The following is a 20,327-nucleotide window of genomic DNA, read 5'->3' as shown; positions in this document are numbered from 1 at the left end:
TTATTATCTTGTTCCGAACTTCGATATTATTATCTCATCGTCTTACTATACGTTCTTATTGTATATATATATATATATATATATATATATATATATATATATATATTTATATATATTGTATAATCATTTATTGTATGTCAGCATTTTATTACCATTTTTCTTGTTATATCTTCATTTATTATCATTCATATTAGCATTAGTTTCATCATCATCGTAATTAGTATCTTCATCAAACTGTGTAAATACCCGTAGTGAGTGTTTGTGGGCCGATGTGCTTGCGTCCTGAGCCTCCTTCTTACATAAGGGAAATTCGAGGCGGCGCACTGGCATCGACAGAAAGTTATTCGGTTGCGTTTGTCCTCTCTCGCTTTCTTGCTCTCTTGCATGTTTTTCCGTATATTCCGCTGTCATATGTTTATTTCCTTTCTTCCTTCCGTTTCTTCTGACCCCCTTTTATCGTCTGCTATCTGCTCCGTCACAGGCGCTCAATATCCGGCATAGACACACATACATATGCACATTCGAAGATAGACTACAGTGTTTTACAAAGTTAGTAGTACAGAACGTGGTATCAGAACGTGGCCTCCACGTGACGCTACCGGGTGCATTTGTTGAAGTGTTCTGCGTGGTGCATGGTGACGTGCAACGTGACGGGGACCGTAACGGTTTCGGTGGGAAGCCAGACCCGCTCGACTTGTCCGATCTGTCCTACCCCTATCTCCTTCTATTCCCCGTAGTTACGGTTACCACATAGTTTTTTCAGTTGGTTGTCGGTTACATCGTAGTGCGTAGTCGTCGTAACGTTGTCACGGCCTCTCTTTCTCTCTATGTACAGTTGGCACTAGCCCCGCGGGTGGCCCGACCTCGTACGATCATTGGCAAGCATCTTTCTCTTTTTAATTATTTCCTTCGATCCCTCTCACCATTTGTCTTTCTCCCCCCTCCCCCGCTCCCTTAAAACTCGGTTGTATTGCCATTCATAGGGTCATTGATTCCGAAGCCAGTACCAGCCCTCGCGAGAGTTCTGCAAAATGTTCTTCATTTGAAGAACGCTGCCATTCACACATACACACAGTAACGCCGGCACACGGCTGCTTCTTCATGCACAGTTCACACAACATGATGGTTCGTACCTAGCAGTAGTAATAAGGTAATAATAACTTCCTGCCTGATTCCCTGAGGGTTTCCATATGATGCCAGTTCGAACGCAGCCGTATTGCGAACCTCACAAAAACTATGGGGGAATAATTAGAAAATGTGTAGCAAAGGGAAGAAATAAGAATGTGAGGGCTCCCCACATACTCAGACAGGGGTCACCTAGAAAACTTTTGCGTATTCGACTGCATCAAAACTGCTTTGATTCGGGAAATCGCCAGTAAAATGGTCGAGATAGGTCCGGAAAATGATTGAGAGTTTGAGCTGTTGCGTCGGAGCGGCCATAGCCGGGAGATAGGTCGGTTTTGAAAAAATTGTCTGTGTAATTTCATTTCACTCGTACCCGATCGAATTCCATAGTATAGTTGTTGTGCAGGGTCAAAGGAGAAAGTCAGCGTAGAGACTAATAACGATCATCGTGTTTTTGCCGTCATACATTTTTCATTTTCTATGAAACCTGTGTTATTGGTTCATCATTCACACTTACTATTTTTTTACTACACACACGCGCACAAACATTTGCGTCTACACGCAGCCGACCACATATTCATAAGCATATTAATAATTATCGTTATTATCTTGTATGTGTGTTCATTCTGCTAGGCGCATAATTTATCGGCTTAATTATCTTCATTTGCTTATAATTATTATTATTCTCATATCAGTATTGTTCATAATCTTATCCAGCTATAGTTAGTCTCTCATTACAATGGTAATAATAGTAATATCGTTTTCTTAATCCTCTTGCTAGAGCTCATCCATTTGTATATTGAACAATGGGCAACACGGCAAAAAACGTCGAGGTAGATCAACATGAGGGGGTACATCCAAATGAAGCCCTTTGTTCCACTTGGAAGTATCCCGGCCGATATATTGTCTTTGTGTATTGTTTGTCTTTATTACACCGCTGACAGTCAGTTTCTGGGGCTCTACGGTTGCCGTTCGTCTATCTTATGTTCTTTATATTAGTGCATTTTTGCGAACATGCCGCGATCACTCACGGGTTCTCAATAGTCTGTCGGCAATCGATGATCAATCTTACGTTCGTTTCCTCATGTTGATCTTCAAGACCGCCGCTACCGGCTAGCCTATTATTCGGCAGCGGCAACTAAACGAAAGACCAGGTAAACAAACCTAACCGTAAATAGTGGGCATGAACATTTTCAAAACGAAAACCCAACAGCAAAGTGCCACTTGCGCCGAACAGCGCCGTAATCAGCAGGCAAACACCTAGCAGACGACAAGACGCGGGCACTCGTGGCACGTAGCCGTAGACCTTCTGCGTCTACTAAGGTGGAGTTCTATTTGTATATTCTCTCTCTCGCTCTCCCTCTCGGTTTTCGATATCTCGGATCAAATACATATCTCATTAACTTTCCATTGCACGCAGAATGTACGCAACAAACAAGAGCCCCGTTTGGCGGCCCTCCAGACACCTGAGACACACTACTGACTTTGCGTAGTGTATTGCTTATTATAATTGATTCATCATTACGTACGACGACAAATGTGCTGAGGTATATCTATTATCTTATTCATTGTTATTATTAATATCATTATCGTATTATTATCGACGTTTCCATTATTGTTGTTGTTGTTGTTGTTGTTATTATCATTATCATACGCAATATTTCCGACTTCAGTTTCCGTATTTAATTCTGTATGTTTAATTCATATTTAATGTAGTGCAGTGAGTGAGGTCTGGCGCTTGACATGGCGCTTTTGTAGCTCAGTCCAGACCTCGGAACCTCACAGTTTTTCGGGATCGGGCAATCAGTGATAAATTATTGGATATAGCTCATATTGAGTTGTATATCAGCTGTATTCCCGCTTGGCCCATGGACCGAGCCGCCGCACGTGCTTCGAACTTCTGTCCCTGCGGCAGTTCGGAGCGCCCGGAAGGCATCCTGCGCGAAAACGCCGTTTGATATTGCCCGCGCTTTGGGTGCAGATCTATACGCTGTGGTTGGAGAAACAGCAGTATTTGCTAGCAGATGAGTTGGAACGTGTGGACGCGGTCCCGGGACCCGCGAGAGCAAGAAGGTGCAAAAGGCCCCGTTCTCGTGGGTATAGTTCAATCGAAGCCTTCGGCACTCTCCTCGCGTGGCTGGCCTACCTAGATACGCGATGTGTAAGAATGTTTGATTCCTGTGAATACTGTAGGACTCAACGCCATGAGTCCGATGTGGCTGTACAAAGAAGTAAGACGAACGCCCACGCCGGCCACCCCCATTATAACCCCCGGTGATCGCCTTTACTGTGTTTCGGGCGGGGGCTTTTGATATAGTCTCCATTAGTTGAGAGTTTGGCGCGGGCGCAAAATTTTCCTGAGTTCGTTAGTACTACTAGTTGTTGTCCGTGTTGCAGCATTCCGTTGTCAATAGAAATCGTTCACTGAACAATGTCGTGCGTTGTCATATCATAAAAGTAAGATGCGTGTTTTATTTGATAAGTGGCGGCGGTGCTGGAGAACCGTGGACAAAGTGGGCTATCTCTCAACTTGCTTCTCCATTTTCTTTTCAACCTCGTTCGAGCATTATCTTCTATCTTATTCTCATGATCGTCTTCGTCTGGAACAGTTTTCCAGTGATGGCACATGCGTCTCATCAACTTCGTCATCTTTTTTGCTTTTTTTTATGGTGGTATTCTAGTTTCCATCCCTCTCACTTTCGCTTTACTCTCTCTCTCTCTCTCTCTCTCTCTCTCTCTAAGCATCATTATCGGCTAGTGCTCACTACTGACACTCAGGTCAGTCGGAAGCGCAAGTTTGGTGGTAGGTTCCGGGGCCGTATTGTTGTTCAAAGTCGGCGCTTGATCCCGTTGACCTGAGAAATCGAACAGGCCCTCGGACGCCGCTGTCCCGAGAGCTTGACTAGCCTGCATTGCCTGAATGGCCTGCAGGCCTTGGATCGCTGGTAGAACTTGAAGAGCGGTCTCGTCCAAACCGCCAGGTCCGTCCGTGTACTTTGTCGGAATTCCTTTCCGTCTTTTCGATGAGGGGGGAACGAAGGCTGCCAGGCTGTTTTTTTGAAGCTGGTGGTTGACTGAATTTTGCAGCTGGTTCTGCGCCATCAGCGCCATGAAGGAACTTGTTACATTGGCGATAGCCGCCGTCGCGGATGGGCTAGGCGGACTTTGCGAAAACCGTTGCACGAGCTCGATGGCTCCGGGAGGAACGTCGGCACGAAGCGACGCCTTCAGCTGGTCATCGCTCCCGCCGGTCGATGACGGCTGTTCGGGGCTCGAGGCAAAGCCCGGCTCCAATCGTTCGAGCGTCTCGAGACGCTCAACAGACGCCTCGCGTTCAAGACGATCCAACGAATCACGGTCAGCCTCACGATCCGCATCATCCTCGAGGCCGTCAAGCCCGTCGTCATCAGTTTGCAAAGCGCCCAACCTCGGGGTGTCGAAGCCGCGGAGATCATCGCGTACATCGTCTGCGGCGTGGAAGCGAAGTATGTGATGTCGCAGATTGCGCCTCTCACTGAAGCCCCGTCCGCATACCCTGCAGTAACACGGCTTCACTCCTGTATGGATCCTCTCATGGCGTTGCAGCGAAAACAGCCTGTCGAACGACTTGTCACAGAAGTTGCAGTGGAATGGCAGGCTTCCGTCGGTCGCAGATGATACTGTAATCATATGCGCAAAAAATAAATTAAAGAGTCCAATCAGGTATCGGCAATAAAAAATAAAATGACTAAAATATGATTGCGCAACAATAACTTCAACATATTGATCAGTACGTGTTAATGATATCACTGATGTATGCTAATTACAATAGTAATAGTGCCAGCGTAATGTAGGTTTTTCTTTAGTTCAGAGCTGCCGGTTTTTGACTCTTGAAATTCTTAAAGTACTGCTACTGTGTGGTAAGCGGGTTCACCCTCACAGCTATATATACTCTGCGTTTGCCTCTGAGCCTAGAACACGTTGGCGTCTCCAAAAAACATCTCGCCCTTCCTTATCAGATCTATAACTAATTAATGTCTCAGATTGATTTGTCGACTGACGACCATTAACTTTGTTAAGCGCAAACTTGTTCAGTCTTACCTCTCCTTCTATTCTCTTCAGTAGGGGTTTGAGTGACAGGTGAGCCCGGACCCTGAGGTCCTTGTGGACCTTGCAGGTTGGTCTGCTGTCCCGTTGGCTGCTGTCCTGTTACTGGCGTTGTATTCTCTTCGGGCTCCCGTTTTATCGGCCTCTGTCTGGCTGCCTGATCTTCCAGGTCTTCAGATGACTCAGTGCGCGTCTCGTCAACACTCTTCACCGTTTCCTGCGCCGTTGCATTTTCTGTAATGTAAGCGAACAGATAAATTATAATATGGTTCTTCGAGGAAAACGTCTCTGAAAGGACCTTGCCTTTCTCTTATGCTGCTTATTTGAGACGCCTGCATTATAGAAACTTACTCCACTATGTATTAAACGTGATTGAAAAGAATTTTCTCGGCCAACAGTTAAACATAATGGTAATCTCAAATTTAACGAGCAAAACAATTGCCTTCGTCCTGGTTGCGATCACTACAACCTCTATCTAAAGCAACCGTTTTTTTTTTAATGGTAGTTCTAAAGCCACATGTATCTATCTCACGTAGTTCTCCCGCCTTTGTCGGCTGGACAAGGCGTCGTGTTATGAATACAGTTTTAGTTGTATTTTGCATTATAAATTCGTCAGTGAGCATCAGTCGCCTTCGGACACTTCGCAAAATCCTCGGCTAAGCTAAACACCTACTTCACTTACGTCGGTATGCAGTGCAACACGCTAATACTATTGTTACTGTTGGGACCTTATTCACTCGTTGTTTCTCTTAGCTTCCTTACTATTTTCCCTCTGGTTCCTCCATTATACCGTAAAACTCGTCTGACAGTTTGCGCCCAATGCGGCGTGCCAATATCCGTTCGATATGCTTTGCTCAGCCTAGTAGAACGCAGTAGCTACTCAGCTGTATTGAATATGACAAATGCTCTGAGGCGCGTCAAGCGGGATTGTCGATCGTTGGTCGCCCTGTTTCCTCTAGTAGCGCCAGCTCAGTCCCTTTCTTGTCCCATGGTAAACGAAGAGTCTTAGGGATCTCGGTTGGACGAAGCTCTCAAGGTTTAGGCTCTAATACTATGGCCACTAGGCCATGGTAATAAGGGAACGGCCCAGGGCTAACGGTGGTGGAAAATTTCAAACCCCTCTCTTCCTTCTGCGGTGCCGCGTTTCCTAAACGCTTTCAAACGAAGATTGTGTTCCTACGTTGCTTGCTTCTCCTTTCAATCGCGTTCGACTCTGGGTGTTTGCCAGTTACCTTGGCATTTTAAGGCGTTTCTATACGTAAAGAGACGGCACGCTAGCAGCATCCAGTAAGCTCTACGAGAAGAGGTCCCATAATATTATTTTGAAGCAAATGCTACTGGTCCTACTGTAAGTAAGGTAAAAAGAGCCAGCCAACACACTCGAGAGGGCATCGAGGGGCCATATCTGGGGTTTAAAATGAGATGAATCTTTGCCCCACGGCGCGACACAATTCCTTTACGCAGTGGTGATCGAAACGGACAACTCGACCGGACTCGAAGAGACTGGACACTGTATTACGTGAAATACTGGAGAATACGTGAACCGCCGCCTGCCCAGCGAACTTATGTTTGACTGCACTGGGCAACAAGTGCTGGGAGAAAGGAAAAGAGGACGACATTTAAGAATTGGCCGGTCACCTAACGACACAGCAGCCTATGGATGAACTAGGACAAAGCAGTTCACCTCGCCACTCGCAAGTTGTTTCTCCATAGTTCGAATCAAATCTTTGTAGTAGCTCGTCTCCAGGGGCACCGATTTGCAACATCGCTGAAGTGACGAGAAAGAGAGGATGACCGACATGGAGATAGGCTTATTTGTTTTGCACGATGCATTCACCGTCGTCGTACTGCTGACTACCCCAACAGCGTCCTGAACCTCACCGCCCGCTTCATCAATAGGAGGCGAAGCTTAGACGGCTCCACTGTCTTCTAGTGTTTCTTCACCTATCCCTCACAATCCTTCAATTCGAAAACCGGACTCTCCGATTAAAGATACGCGAGTATGCCCTTGTTTCTTTTGAAGAAAGAATAAATAATTGAAACTGAAATAGTCCGCTAGCCAGTTATTCGGTTTGTTCATCAACGGAAGCAAAGAACCTATCGTCTCGTCCCGTCGTAAGATTTAACATGTCTATAGAAGACACGAAGTGGTGATACGATGACTAACGGAGCGCATTTCAATATGGGGTGAAGTCACGGATAACTCAAACACGCAATAGTGATTTCTTATTTTTACATATTTAATAGTGATAATTCGAAGATGAAAGAGTTAACTGATAATGATTTGTGGAAGCAGAAGGTTGAATGATGCAATCGACATGTTTATTTAAACGCAGTTATACTATCCAAGGCTATTGGCCTATACACGCGAGGTGCTTGCCCGGTTTCCGGACGACCCCATTTGAATATGCCAATGGTGGTGATCTGTTTGGATATGTTAGTATGTTGTAGATGGGTAGATACCTGTTTTTGCAACTTTCAATCAAATTCGATCCATGGTCGTTTTTTGTATGTAACCGTTTGCATATATGCCTTGATATTTCAAATTCAGCCATCTAGTTTCCAGATTCAGCCCCGAAGCGAGATGCTCGTTACAGATACGTAGTTATCCCCATACATCACTCGTAGACACGTCATTGTCCACTTGTCCGGCGTCAGTTCAAATGAAAACCTTTTTCCTTTGGGCTCCTTTCGGGTGACGGCTGTCTTGGCTAAGTGGACGAAACGAGGCGATTGTCAAGTCCCTGCCATTCCTTTCAGTTTGACAGGGACGGAGCAGACTTCGAAACGCTGTCCGCCGATAACAGCTAGAATAACGATGAAAATATCAAAAGAAACAATACGACACCGACAGCAGGGTAAGCAGCAAGAGCCGTTATTACCAACCCACGGAGCATAAAAGATGGGATCGGCTACAGTGCCCTGTCCAATGTGGAAGCCAGAAGGCCCGCTAAACCTACGCATGGACTTCCCTATTCCGAATCACTTACACGCGCTCAGGTAAGAGAAGTCGTGCCAGCTGGTGACGACTTCAAAGCAGAAAAATCGAGACTTGAAGGAAAAAAAGCACAGATAGAATGCAACAGCGAGAAGTTACTAAAATCGCGAGGTCGCCTACTTGCCTTCTCAAGACGTAAATCTAGCCTCAACTAGACCAGGAGTTCACTTATTCCTGGCAGGTGTCTGCATTACTGTGTCCGTGTGGCTAGTCGATATGGACTTGATGCTGAATCAACTACATAGTAGTTGAATCAACTACATAGTAGTTGGCAAAATATCTTCATGTACTGTATGAGATGTGACCACTACCCCATTACCCCTGTTCCCTTGTTGGAAGGGGCGGACGGACAAAAACAGTGAGTTGGCGACCCATGCGACCCGAACTAATATCGGATATAACAATACAGAGTCAACGACGTTTTTTTATCAAAACTTCTATCATGAAAGAACGTGATGCCAACTGAAACCTAAAACAGACAGAGTTTTTGTATTTAACATTATTCGACTACTTAAAAAGGCCTTATTTCATCTTGTTGTAACTCATACGTCATAAAAAGCACCTCTCACCTCAACATCTCCGCTATTGCCACACTACCCTGCGTTGACAACGGACACTCAACAAAGCGTTTGGCTCCACTCGCAAATGCTTCAACGGGACTTGTCTAAGATATAAAATACGTACAGATCTATTCCAAAGACCGAACACGGTGATGACAAGAGCATAGCAACGGAGAATAATATCGAACAAAAGGTCCGGATTCGTCGCAGCAACTCGTTGTCCGGTTAGCCTGTCTAACCCCTAGCTCTCCCCTCTCTATCGCTTTCCCCTTCTCTCCCCGCTGTTCTTCTATCTTTCCTTCTTCCCTCGATTCTATCGTCGCTCAATGTTGCTTCAGTAATAGCGACAACAGTAGCTGCGTCAATAGCAATCCTGTTTTACAGTGATCATGCGATGCGATGTAATAGTGACGTCACATCTCTCCAGACAAGAGAATACTGACCTGGCACGACCCTGGGGTTTGAAATACGGGGCGCACCAAGGGGGGAGATAGTTATGGGTGGTCCCACAATCCGAGCTGACATTGGCCAGCGTCAGCAGCAATGGGGCTCCTAGCAGTTGTCGCCGCCGCCAGCTCGAGTCACACGAAAAGTACTGAAGTACTCCTTGCTATTCGCACACTGACGTGATCGTTAGAACATCGCATTATTCTCGCGCGCTCGCTCGCTCGCTTATTTGTTTGGGTGGCCCGCCGCCTGTGCATTTGCTTGCTTATCCGCTCTGTCCGTCATTGCAGACAAGGGCGACAGTCACCCAAAAATAGCGTAGCAGACGATACCAAGCCAGGCTCTCGTCCTAGTTCCTTTTCGTGTTTGCCGCTTTCGTTGTTCACTAGTGCAAATTAAACCGAAACGAAGCAATGTTCGAAAAGCTGTCAAACAGTCAGCTGACCATCAGCGTTCGTGGGGTGCCGCCAAATCTCCTCTATAGATGACAAGCTGAATAAAACCGTCGCCACAGGCATTAATAGTAGCGATGCCAGGCAAGCGTGGGTGCTACTGATTACGGACAGTGTTAATGCTAGCATCTGAGACGAAATCGTGGCGAACGCCAGATTCGTCCAATTTGGCCCCTTACCCCCCTTTCGTCTTCTGGCCTCTTATGTCCGCTAAAACCAGCTCATAGAAGAAATTTCAGAATTTTAAGTCCTCTCGTAACGAGCGCCATTACCCGAGCTACTAAGACATATAAACAAAATAAAACTGGACTAATTTCATGGAGAAGTAAGCGAGCTTTAGATATACCAACGGGAAAATCAGCAGCGGGGGGTATACTAATTGAAGTAGTAGCGACAACGTGAACGGTAACAAAGACGAAAATACGCGACGATGATGATGATGAAGAATCGGTAATAATGAAGAGAAATTATCGCGAAGCCAACACAAGCAGATACAGAAAGAACGGGATGCTATACGATTGTAGTTTTCGTTATTAGTGGAGGGTTGCTAAAGGAGAAAATAAACGCCAGCTATAGTAGTGAGAATGCTTCACGACGCAATCAATTGGCGTATATTTTATATTGGTTATTTAGTGTGTAATCGATATTTATATGTCAAGAGCAAAGTGTACAGGTTGAGCGTACTGACCACCTAGCTATGTGTATTTTAATAGACGTCAATCTTTCTGTATGAGAATTAGCAGCGTGTGCACGGACGTGGTATGCTAAACCATGTAATGCATCGTTTGTTTCACGAGACAGATCATCCTTCGCCGTTAATCTAAACCATGGCCTGGTAAGCCGTCGCAAAGGTAGGCTGCCGTAGTCGATATGCCAGATCAGACACCGTAAGAACGAGGAAGCGAACGTCTGCACATTCATCCCTTGAATTGTATTTCATTCACCCGCTATGCGTGATATATGCGAGCCATCTTGACGGCTCTAGTCGAGGATGCTTGGTTTTCATCACTTCATCGTTCAGACTTTTCCCGATATGGTGGCTCATAATGCCAGACCGTGGGCTCGTAGTTTCCTATTTTACTACCGTTGCTCCTGCCCAAGCGCCAGTAGTTACTAGTGGCTGCATTTCGCCTGTGTCCCGTGATGGCTCCGGGGTTCTCGCACAGCCACAGCCGTTTTCGTATGGCTCGTATCTCAAATTCGAATTTCATTTTCACGATGGCACCATACTTCAATGGCGTGCAAGCAAATGACTCTGCTGCCAATACTGCCTCCGCGAGGTGACAGCGCGCCCCAGGGCCTGCGTCACTGTTTAAGGAAATGGTAGGCATCAGTCATCGTCGGTATCGACCTGTTTCCCATTGATGAACCAGTCGGAAAATCTACGGACCTTGCATCAGTTGAACTGGACCTCGTAGACCATTTTTTGTTTTAACCCAGCGTCGTCCTTCACATACGTCTTCAGCCATTTTTGCTTTTGTTCTCTCCCCTCATCAAAATCGATACGCTTCAAGGCCTTCGTGGCAGCCATTTTGCAGGTCGTTGCGAGGTGCGCGGAATGCATAAAGTTTCTTCTTACTGGATAGTACCGGTTGACTATGGCTGGTTGAGCGCCTGACTGAGCTCCTTCCTCTTCACCTTCCCGGTCGTCAAGGCAAAAATGTTTTGAAAAACGCCATATATTTCCACGGCGCAGACCACACTGCGCGGTACTGGTCAGACGGTTCGTTGTCCTCGAAAAGCTACGGGAACGAAATTATCTCGGTCAGCCCCTTATACCATATAGCGTTAGATGCTTACGCCTCCGATCAAGTTCCACCGGAGCAGCAGCACTATGGTGACAAAAGCAAGAAAAAAAAAGCGAGAGATGTCTATGCTTTGAAGTCTCTGGCGAAATCTACTGGGTCACCAGCGTTCAGGCCAGAGTCTCGACTGAGTCACTATCGATGCCTGCTAGTCACCGTATAGTACCGTAGTACGGTAGCCTCGTCCGTCGGCACGAGCTGCGTGCGGAATTCGCAATAACCCCAAAATCCATGACCATACCACTACCGTCACTAACACTCCTACTACTACGTCGACTATATAGTAATGCGGTTGCCTTTGTAGAACTATTGCTGGTGCAGCTACTAGATCCAAGCTCACGAGGCGACCTCGCTCGTGGTGGACCTCGCTTTTCTTCTGTCTGCCTGTTGGTCTTCTGCTGTAGAAACGATTCTACCGCTTGACTACTGCGACTATTGCGCCTCCAGCTGCCTTTGTTGCCACTGCTGCGCGGTACCCAGATCGCAGACGCCTAAGCAAGGGCTCTTCTCCACTCACTTCTCCAAGTAAATCCTAGTCTCGTCGAGACGGCGTTTATTCATTCTGAATCTAACCATCCCCATGCGGCCAACAGAACAACGACAGTAGCAGTAACGAGAAGCTTCAGCGTCCGAACGCTGCGCCCTGTTTCTCTTTTGCTCTATGCCTGCCTGACCACCGAGTCACTGTCTTGCCTGCTGCTGCTTGAGACGGACTGCTCTGGAGAACTACCCCAGATTCACCCCCTATCCTGTTCCCGATTCCAAGCCCCAACTCCCTTTCCTTTTCTTCAAAATATAGAGGAGATTTTTCTTTGAATCTCCCACGTTCGGTCTAGCCAATACCGGCGGGGGTTCGGTAGCGGCAGTGCTCCAGCTTCCTCATCTTTTCGTCCTCGGCCCCCAGCCCTTAACTCTCAACAGAATCTGCGCCTGTTCGTAGACTAACAAGGGTGGTCGTCCCATATGCGGCGACACCGGAGAGCCAGTGAATGGCTCCAACACGAGAAGTATGCTCAGTTCTATATACAATGCTATATACAATGTTCAGCCAAAACGAAAGACGGGTAAGCGTGGGGGGAAGGGGGGGGGTCGGGATAAAGACGGAGAGTGGCTAGATCGAAAGTAGAGGAGAAAAAGAGGACTTCCCTCTTGTCGGACAGACAGCATCGGTAGCTGGGCGGTTTAAAGCTCGCTTCTACTGCTGCACCAGCCGCCGCTGCCGTTAGCTCCGGGACTTCCCGCCCGTTTAAACTCACTAATTCTAGTAGGAGCAGTAGTTAGTGGCGGTGAAGTAGCATAAAAGTTGGACTAGACTAGAATGCTGGCCAAAACTAACATAACCAAGGGTTCTACAGCGCTCGTTCTATTACCACGGGTGAAACATGAGGTGATCCACAAGACAGCTCCCTGCTAGCTGCCTGCGGAGCTCGCGCGTCATCATATATGGCCACTCTGTGTGTATGCGCGTTTACCGTGCATTGTCTACGGAAACTGACTGCACAGGCATGGCTGACACAAAGAAACGACCAAGGGGAGTTCAGAGAACGAAAATGACCGAGGCTAACCAGACCCAACCACCACTAACCATAGTGAGTCATGAGGCCAGTTATGCAGGAATGGTGGCGGTAGCAGCGCCAGGGGTAATGGTGCTGCAGGCTCAATGTGAGAGTCACTGAGTGTGTGCATGGTGCAGCAGCAAACGGCATATCCCTTGCACTGGCGGCGCTATCCCCTGTTCTCTACAGCTACCCCCGGGGGCCGGTCAAATCAGGCTACAGCGAAGCTGGGGCTTGTCAGGCTCGAGGCTGCTGGCAACAGCGCGTGGGGACGAACGGACAACGAATAAGTCCAGTGGTAAAAGTAATAGTAATAGTAGAAATTTCGACAGTGAAAGAGAGGAAGAGACGCCAGAAGCATGAACGGAGGATGCGGACAGGGTGGGGACCTCTTCGACTCGCAAGAGCCACTCCTGCCTATGTACTGTTGGATGTAAGAGTGAGCTGAAGTCCTGGATATGGGATGCGCGTGGCCCAGAGTAGCTGCGATGCCGCCCGAAGCGAAATGAAAGGGAAATTTAAGCCTAAATTCGAAAAGATGTGAGAGGCACAAAAGAGAGATGGCGGTAGTTGATGCTTAGTCGTAGAGTACTCTGGAGTGATCGTTCTGGCCACGGCTGTAAGTCTAATGGCCAGCTACAACAGTTTGGCCAAATAGTACTATTTAGTAATAGCTAGTCGAGCTTGAGATTAGCGCGTACTGGCGGCGTACTGCATGAGGCGGATGAGATAAACCATCATCTGTACAGACGATTATATTGTAGTAGACAATACAGACTGGAGGATGTAGATAGCTCAGAAAAAACTAAACAATCAGAATGGGGAAGACTGACATAGGGACCGACCATATTTTGCAATCGTTGCCCCATTGGCCCAGTTGTTCGTGGCCACGAAGGACTCGACGACCGGTGTACATAGTAATGCGTTCTCACCTTTACCGTCTAGTTATAGGTACAGTGAGTAGTTAAAAAGACCATAGTGATAAGTGCTTCCATAGACGGACACTATATGCAAGAAATGGAAATGTTTGAGCAGAAGTCCTAATGACGAGCGACAGCACGTAGCGCGTTCGTGCAATAAAAGAGTTGATCTTTTCTTTGTATTTGTTGCTCATACAGAGTCAAACAAATTCAAACGAAAAAGGATGCTCAATGTATTTTCGACCTTTATAGCACTTTAATCTATCTCTTTGTATGGGTTTACTTCTTCCTTCACAGATCTGTTCGTACTAACTCGGAATTGATCGCAAAAAGATCTTATTTACCCTTAGCAAGCTGATGGAGCTTCAGATGGTTGTCAAGCTGATCCTTCAAACGAAATAGCGCCCCGCATTTGTTACAATGCCGCTTCCGGTTGTCGGCAAAATGGAACCAGATTATGTGGCCAAGCAGGCGTTCGAGGGACGCCTTGGTTCGATTACAGATACCGCATCGAAACAGAACGAACTGCTTCATCGCACTGCCGTCCGGCATCACACCTGAAACAGAAATAATTTCGTAACTTTGGTACTTATTAGCACTTACACATTACACAGTGTTTTCCTTAGTTAGATTAGTGAATGAAGTAAAATCAATGCGGGCTCACCTGGCGAGTTGGGACCTATCTAAATAAAAATGCATCTGTACGTCCAAAGCGTACGTTAATGCTGTTTTCCGGTTAAGTTCATTTTAAGCGATGACGCATTTTAAGCAACGAAGTTATTTATACATATTATCAATTACATTATCACCTTTGATTTGAACGGCGAGACTCGTTTGACTCTCGACGTGCATATTCTTCATGAGTTGTAGGATCGACGGCGCGCTGAGCAGCTGGTCCTGTGGTGTAGGAGTGCTTGGCGCTGTAGGCGGGTTCGATCCGCTCTGATGGCCGATGTTACCAAGTTGTCCTCCTGCGCCACTGCCTGAACCTAGGCCGCTTCCCGGACCTCCTGAAGTGCTCACAACGGGCGAAGACATCCGTGAGGGCATCGGAGAGGGCATCGATGACGGTGAAGGGGTTGGATTGGCAGACAACAACATTGGAGGTGATGGAATTGTCCTGGAAACAGATCGCCAAGGAACTCGAATTACTCACTCGATCTATTCTCGAAGCATGTGTAGATACTGCTGATTACTCGGAAGTGTTTTTTGGTAGAACGGCCATTTTTGCCAGCTAAAGGATCTGCTATCGTGCATAATTTTAACGAGGTTGTCTTAACGGTTGAAGCCGTGCAACAGGGCTCATACAGTTGGGAGAGTTGTTTCAACCGTCTAGAGTTCGTATCCGCCAACCTATTCCTGTCTGGAGTAGCCGCGCTCCACAGTCGCATACAGTGCTACATGGTTGAATAGCAAGTAGCTGAAAGAAGCCGCAGCAACCTAGCCCGAGGCGTTAAGGGATGCAGGTAAAAGATGCATCTTTTGTTCCCGGGGGCCCCATGCAGCCACAGTTACACACCCCGATGGGCAGCCGCCAGTTTCCCTGTTTCAGTTGCGCACAGCGGTAAAGATGCGTGAACCTTGGACGTCTTCCGCGATAGCAACAGAGGCATCGGGCAGGTACGGGGCATCGCCATCTGCACCTCTTCGCACACGAAGTGTGTTTGTGTATGGATATGGATATGTGTGTATGTATGTCTGTCTGAAGAAGGCTAAGTCTAGACTAGCATTGCACGAGGCGACGACTAAGGGCATCCGTCTTCATGATGCATATTCGTTTCCCTGAGGACCCATTTGCTGCAACTGCTTCACCCAACCGTTCATGCAGCCCCTTCGGTCTAGCTAAGATGTCTACGGCTAGGCAAAGAAGCTCATATCACTGATGCGACGCGGCAAGGCGGTAGGAACAGAGTCCAGCGCCCATGGTTTGATGCCCCTACCCGCCAGCAGCGAAGGGCATAGTCATATTTAAACTAGTGGAGCAATGAAACATCTGGAAACCAGTGACGTCTGAGTGTCAGCGTTGCCGGGGTCTCGCAAAGCCTGATGCATTTCTAAACACTCAAGACATTGACTTGTACAGGCAAATCTCTTAGCTTTGTCTATGTAAAAGGTCCTATTTAGACTAGAAATTGTACGCTCCTTTACATTTTCATATTTTATATATCCAGAACAATGAATTGCACACCGGTAAATTTACATTCGCGTATGTATCTATGGGCTTGTGTCACGCTTTTTTCAGTGTTCGAAAAGCAAAGATGGCAAGTACATAGGTGTGCAGCGCCCGAGATCCTTATGGTGGTCTCGGCTGCAGAGTCCACATCAAAGCGGACACAGCTGAGTGAGGTTTGTGTGGAGGGACAACCAATATGGGTTTCTTCAGATGCACTACTATCATATGCTAGCTTTTTTCCCTGCGCTTTTTTTTCGCCATTTCTCTGTCCTCTTTTTTCATCTAACTGGCATCAGCTCTCTTGACGCTTCAAACCAATTTTAGATATTTCTTCTTCTCGGTCCGACACAAACGCATCTGACCCACCACCACCTTCCAGTCTGTATATGTACCGGCTGACCAATAGCCTGCCCCCTACTATAATGCTAGTGCTGAGGCACTATGCCACTTCGTTCACATCATAGTCAACGTAAGTCCTTAGTGGCCCCTGAGCATTGAGGGCTTCCACTCTAGTTCCACATCATAGCTACATAGGTGTTAAGCTCAAGAAGATGTCGCCAGCCTCTGGTCCCCGCCGACCGTGGTGGGATGTAACACGTGGTGTTTACGAAGAGGTGTTTGCGCGGCTGCCACAAGCATAAAGGTTGAGCTTGACTTCAGTTTGCCTGTGCCATGAGCTGCTAACTTCCTGCCTTCCGCCTCAAAAATCCCAATACGCTCATTCTTCTCATACGTTACTCTTAGCCCAGATAGAGCAGACCACCCCTGAAGCTGTGCCACTGGCTCAACAAACGAGCTGCTTACTCCGTCTGCATTAGTTCGCGTTCCGGTGACCAGCCGTCAAACCAATGCTACATCTATATTCATCTCTCGGTATTTTTTTTCTTCTTTTTTCTTTCATTCCTTCTGTTTTTCATTCTTTCTCGTTACCTATCGTTACTGCTCACTCTCGATTTTCATTCTCTATTTGGCTAGGCCAAATTTCTGTTTCCCCCCCTTTATCCTTAATCTTTCATTGGTAGGGACCGACAACGGACCATGGTCAACGCGGTGTGGGGACGCGCAGTTCCCACTTGTCCCATTTTACTCCCTTCCGTTGCTAGTTCCCCACTACGCTTTCTCGGCAAGTTTGCGCTAGTGGACCAACCACCATTTCTTGCTCAGTTGGCAAACAAACCCGGGAGAACGAGGCAAATTCAGTTACGATGCAGAATTTCAACAGCCAGTATGGATAGGCTGGCACTCGGGTAGTCGAAGACTTTTATCTTTCAAATTGGTATGCACGCAGCTGCTACTGCAGTTGCTGAGTGCACGACACCATACGAGATCCATTCGAAAGATGCGCGACAATCTCCTCCAACAGTGGTCGCGCCTAGGGCTCAGGGTTGAAAACACCAAAAAAAAAAGTCGGCCATTATACTTGCGGCTTCACGATGCTGTCGCAATAATAGCAAGTGCCACGCTTTGATGGGTAGAAGCTTACCCTGCCATCGCCACTACGACTCAAATCCGGTCGTATGTGTTTACGATTTTTTAGTCGTCTACGATTACGATAGGCGCTTGACGAGAATAAAACAACTGGACATTTTTAGCTAAAGGGCATTTCTTCGAGTTCGAACCATCAACAAAAATACAAGAGAAAGTGAGGTAACGCAGGGTCTTTATCGGTTTGCCCTTGCGGTTTGTGTGGCGGAATTTGCGCCTACAATGAAGTTTGCCAAAATTTATAAAAAGTACTTACCAACTAACAGTTCTAGCCACTTATCACTTTATTATTATTAAAATCGTGCGCCCAATATAACCGTATAGTATAATATTGTATAATATAGTAGTATAATAAAACTAATTAGGGTAAATGGCACAGCACGAAATCCTAGCTAGTGAGTCATGCAAACATCAATATTAATGAATACGGCTTAAATGGGAGTAGTTTCTTACAATACAATGTTAACCACAATACAGTATATCGACCTTTTCATAAGTAATTCGTACGTTACAATTGGCTAACTAGATCGGTAACAAATCGATGTTCGGTCTACATTCGCGGCAGGCACTGATCGAAGGCTTTAGCAAAATCAAAAAAAATTGACAACGAACAACAACCGGCCTACAATAAGGCCACAATTCGAGCACATCATACCTGCGCACAAAGGTAGGTTACAGAAACTCATCTAGATAGAGAGATCAGTAGGTAAGTACTCAGCAAGCGGTCGAACGCCAACTAAAATACAGTGCCGTCTGCGGTCAAGGTAAACAGAAATAACAAAGTCTTTTTTCTTTTTTTCGATCACTGCGTCATGGCCTATATTACTCATTTTCTACTGCAGCCGATACCATGAAACGACGTGCTTTCATTTGAGCTCGCTCGGGCTAGCTTCTTCAATCGTTTTAGTCAATAGACTTTTGGGGGTTTGCGCCTCCTCTAGATGGCACTGTGGGATGTTATGCCGCAAAGGTGCTTTGCTTCAGTCCGAGGCAAAGGGTACCCACGCTTCTACGTGAAGCCAACGTCAAGTTGAAGCTTCACGTTTGATTGTGCTTGAAATCAGTTGGTAGTGCTAGGGGGTACCAATATTAGTACACAGTTACCCACAGCACGATTTTAGACCTAAGCGAGGACAGTAAAGCCAAGCAAGCTTTTTGCTGTTTTCGTCTCTATTTGTCCGTTTCTGTTATCTAGATAGCCCCCGTGCTCTCGAGTCTACCGCTTTACCGTCTTCCTATCTACCAATTGTAGTAATAATTGGATTGTCTGGCTTCGCACGCTTCAGGGTTGCTCCAACGTGGAGGCGCGCGACGGGTCCCCACCAAGGGGCTCGTGTGGCTTTTGAAATGTTTGGATTAACTTCGCCTATTTGAAACTACGCACCGCTTTGCCGAGATCTCTCTCGACGTTCCGAAGTGCTTCCGTCGGTAACCACGCGCCAATGTACCCAGCCGCGTTTTCAATGGAACACAAACATGCGGACAAGAAATCTGGTTGCAGTAAAATAGCGGCCCGTACGAGTTCCTATCATAACGATATCAACAATACGAAGGATACTCAGCCGACTACGTCGGTTCTATGTAATTATAGATATTTCTGCTAGGCAAAATTTGGTAGCAGCCATCGTCTCAGGGGGACGTTGGAAAGTGGAGAAGGGAGCAAAGTCGGGGCCGAAAGAAGTATCAAAAAGGGCAGCGACGAAAGGGTTCGCAGGTTCGTACTGATTTGCTCACTTTAAGACATGACGCTTTTCGCCTTAGAACTGATATCTGCGAAGATACCGATCCATAATTTGGTAATCAAAGCCATAAATATTTGCGATATACATATATGTATGAAGTAAGAAATAATCTTGACAGTTTGAAAAAGTTACCTAAAATCGAAGCGTCATTTTAGATCTGCTAGTATTGGATTTGTACGTAAGGTTTGATGGATCACAGTAACTTTTACGGAAAGTTAAAACTACTAAGTCACCTTCAAGGAGTTTCTAAATTGACTAATATTGTAGATCCATCGTTCTGATTCGTACTCCGCAAGTACGGGTGGTTTTTAGACGAAGCGTATTACCTGTGTGTGTCCAGTGGTTCGTCGAAAGCGAACATGGCCCTTACAATGGCGCAGTAGACAAGCCAAATGGTACGGCGCAACAAATAACCCATTTAATGTCTCGTTTAACTACGATATTATAACCACCTCCTTTTCATGTAGCGTAACGGTTTTGCACTATTCTCTGTCGCGAAAGCGTGAATTTAATTCAAAACCAAAACGGAGTAATTTAAAGTCCGTTCAAACAGCTTTCAACCATTTCGAATTCGAAGTACCCAGGTTATGTACGTATATGGCGAGATTTGCTGGATTGGATTGCCAACGCATTCATTTGCCTTTAAGATTGCCCGTTATGGGTCAGCAGTCAGCCTTCAGTGTGGTAGGCGACTTCAAACGAAACACTTCGCTTAGACAATTCTAGCAGTTAGTCAAGATAGCTGTCCCAGAAAGCCCTCCTGTGCGCATATCGCTCAAGCGTGCGTAGTCCTTCACTGATCCTTAGCCAGTTTGGGCTGAGAATCTAGCTGGATTGGCCGGTGGATATCTTTCTCTCCTAGGTGGTACAGACGCCATAAATCATGGCTATCGGACAGGATTCGGGGGCAGCAGGATCCTCTCTCCGAGTTTCACCGCTTCTTCACTCCCCCGCGATTCGCCGTTGCTCCGAGTACGT

At 46.6% G+C, this 20,327-nt stretch overlaps 1 protein-coding gene across 1 annotated transcript; it reads right to left on the bottom strand.

Annotated features, from left to right (window-relative positions):
* Positions 1-2,665: 2,665 nt before the first annotated feature.
* Positions 2,666-15,056, bottom strand: LOC111258784 (uncharacterized). Its single transcript, XM_022830318.2, has 4 exons — positions 14,759-15,056; positions 14,294-14,506; positions 5,206-5,445; positions 2,666-4,784 (listed from the first exon to the last, which is right to left on the bottom strand). Exons 1-4 carry the CDS (start codon positions 15,048-15,050, stop codon positions 3,880-3,882), a joined length of 1,650 nt encoding a protein of 549 aa, XP_022686053.2. The 5' UTR covers positions 15,051-15,056; the 3' UTR covers positions 2,666-3,879.
* Positions 15,057-20,327: the final 5,271 nt, after the last annotated feature.

This window comes from Varroa jacobsoni, unplaced genomic scaffold (genome assembly GCF_002532875.2).
Source record: "Varroa jacobsoni isolate VJ856 unplaced genomic scaffold, vjacob_1.0 scaffold_262, whole genome shotgun sequence".
NCBI classification, from domain to species: Eukaryota; Metazoa; Arthropoda; class Arachnida; order Mesostigmata; family Varroidae; genus Varroa; species Varroa jacobsoni.
Note: the sequence above shows the minus strand (reverse complement) of the source record. Positions and strands in the feature narration are given on the sequence as shown.